Source organism: Pinus tabuliformis, chromosome 6 (genome assembly GCF_031772625.1).
Source record: "Pinus tabuliformis cultivar Carrire ecotype Pingquan chromosome 6, CPIR1, whole genome shotgun sequence".
Classification (NCBI taxonomy): domain Eukaryota; kingdom Viridiplantae; phylum Streptophyta; class Pinopsida; order Pinales; family Pinaceae; genus Pinus; species Pinus tabuliformis.
The window spans coordinates 765,903,389-765,905,564 of NC_142292.1; the positions used below are offsets into that span (position 1 = coordinate 765,903,389).

The following is a 2,176-nucleotide window of genomic DNA, read 5'->3' on the forward strand; positions in this document are numbered from 1 at the left end:
GAAGATGTGGAATGTATTCCGTTAATCGATTATGAACATGTTCCCTTCAGATGTAGGAAATGTCATGACCTAGGTCACCTCTTCAGAGACTGCCCATTAAATAGCAAACCTGCGACTCAAACTGAACAGGAAAACCCATCGGTAGATGGTTTCACCAAAGTGACAAATCGCAGAAGAGCGAATAAAAAACCAGCTGTTACTATAAAGACACCCCCAGGAAATCAATCAAAGCCATCTACTAGTAATAGCTTTGCAGTATTAGATAATCAGGATTCGCAAGATCCAAACGACTCAACCCATAATAAAAGAGGGCCTACTCAGGAAAAGGAAAAAATGGATCGATCCCAAACGAAAGAAAAAGAAAAGGAGATAGATCTAGAAGGTAATCAGCCCAAGACAACCTCCAAAGACTAGAGCCCTCCTGAAACGGATATAGATGGCATAAATCCTAGCATAGAAAATGAGAAGGAAGGCGATAGTCACTCTCAGGAAGCACAAATCATGGAGGAGGATTCGGAATCAATAGACATTGGTGAGCTAGATCTCTTGGGATTAGAACATGCTTGTAAAACAGGGAACTTCGACAAAATACCTGACAAACAAGTGGACAATCTAGTGGAAGTCCTCAATAAAGCCCGGAAAAAATACTCACTAGGGGTTCAAATTGGAAGCCAATGGGATGGCAAATTCATTAAAGAAAGACAGCAAAAAAAGGGGAAGGAAAATTACCTTAGAAAGAACCATCAAGATTGGAGAAGTGCTGGTAGATTCTGGCAGATATGCCAACCTAACCAAGTATTACAACATCAATCCCAAACCTTCCCATTGAAGTTGATCTCATGGAATATCAGAGGGCTTAACTTCCCAAGGAAAGGAAAACTCTTAAAAAACATGTTAATGGAAGAAAAACTAGCAGTTCTTTTTCTACAGGAAACAAAATGCAATTCGACAGTTTTGGAAAAAATAGCAGCTAAGGCCTGGCCAGGGGGGATAGTAGCAGCTGTTGATGCTCAGGGCGCTTCTGGAGGACTTGCAGTGCTTTGGGATGCAAGAAAGATTCAAATGACCAACATACATGCAAATAAAAATTTCATCCAAGCAATATTCCATATAATAGGAACCAACATCTATGGGCACATCACTAATGTGTACTTTCCCCAAGAATCCCAGCAGAAGAATGAAATTCTGGAGGCTTTAACAAATGTTAGCAGAGATAGGCAATACCCGTTATGGATAGCTGGAGGAGACTATAATATGATCGCTTCGGTGGAGGAAAAAAAGGGAGGCCGATGCAGAACAAACAGGGACGGTTCTCTATTAAAGAATTTCATACATAACAATTGGCTTATAGATATTCCTACTAATAATGGCCTCTACACCTGGAACAACAAACGGACAGGTCTAATGCAAATAGCATCGCGCCTGGATCGCTTTTTAATCTCTGACAATGCAGTTCATGTAGGTGGTGAATTCACAGCTTCTATTCTCCCTTACTCTGGTTCCGATCATTGGCCGATAGCCCTCTAGTGGAATCGTATTGGCTGCCATATTAGACGTCCCTTTAGATTTGAGGCTTTTTGGATGTCTCACCCAGACTTCAACGAATTTGTCAAAGCAACCTGGGAAAAATGCAATTTGACGGATGGTACAAAAATGGCTTCATTCCAAAGGAAGCTGAAATATCTCAAAGGGGAAATTAAAAAATGGAATCACTCTGTCTTTGGCAACATTTTTAAGGCTAAGGAAATCCTCAATCAAGAAATGAAAGTGGTTCATCAAAGAATGATAACTAAAGGACGCTCGGAAGAACTTAGCAAGAAAGAGCAGTCCATAGAGAATCAACTCCTCGAGCGAGAGTCACAAGAGGAAACTCTCTGGAGACAAAAATCAAGAGTTAGATGGCTGAAAGAGGGTGAGAACAACACGAAATTCTTCCACAAATCTACAGTGCAAAGGAGAATGATTAATCAGATTTCACGGGTCACCAATGAACAAGGAGGCAAAATTGAAACACATGAAGGGATAGAACAGGTGTTCCTCAACTACTTCAAGAAAATGAATCAAGAGCCGGATATAAACAGAACAGAAGCTATCGGGAAAATCATCAGCAATATTCCCAAATTAATCACGGATGAGCATAACACTCTCCTTCTCAAACCCATAAGCCTCCAGGAAG

General features: G+C 40.8%; 1 protein-coding gene across 1 annotated transcript; it reads left to right on the forward strand.

Moving 5' to 3' along the window:
* The first annotated feature begins 891 nt into the window (after positions 1-891).
* LOC149260976 (uncharacterized) lies at positions 892-1,527 on the forward strand. The gene has a single exon (XM_089366918.1). It carries the CDS (start codon positions 892-894, stop codon positions 1,525-1,527), a length of 636 nt encoding a protein of 211 aa, XP_089223044.1.
* Positions 1,528-2,176: the final 649 nt, after the last annotated feature.

What these genes read in the sequence shown, in the direction of transcription:
- LOC149260976 (XM_089366918.1), top strand. Translation starts at nt 892, where the DNA reads ATGTTAATGGAAGAAAAACTAGCAGTTCTTTTTCTACAGGAAACAAAA.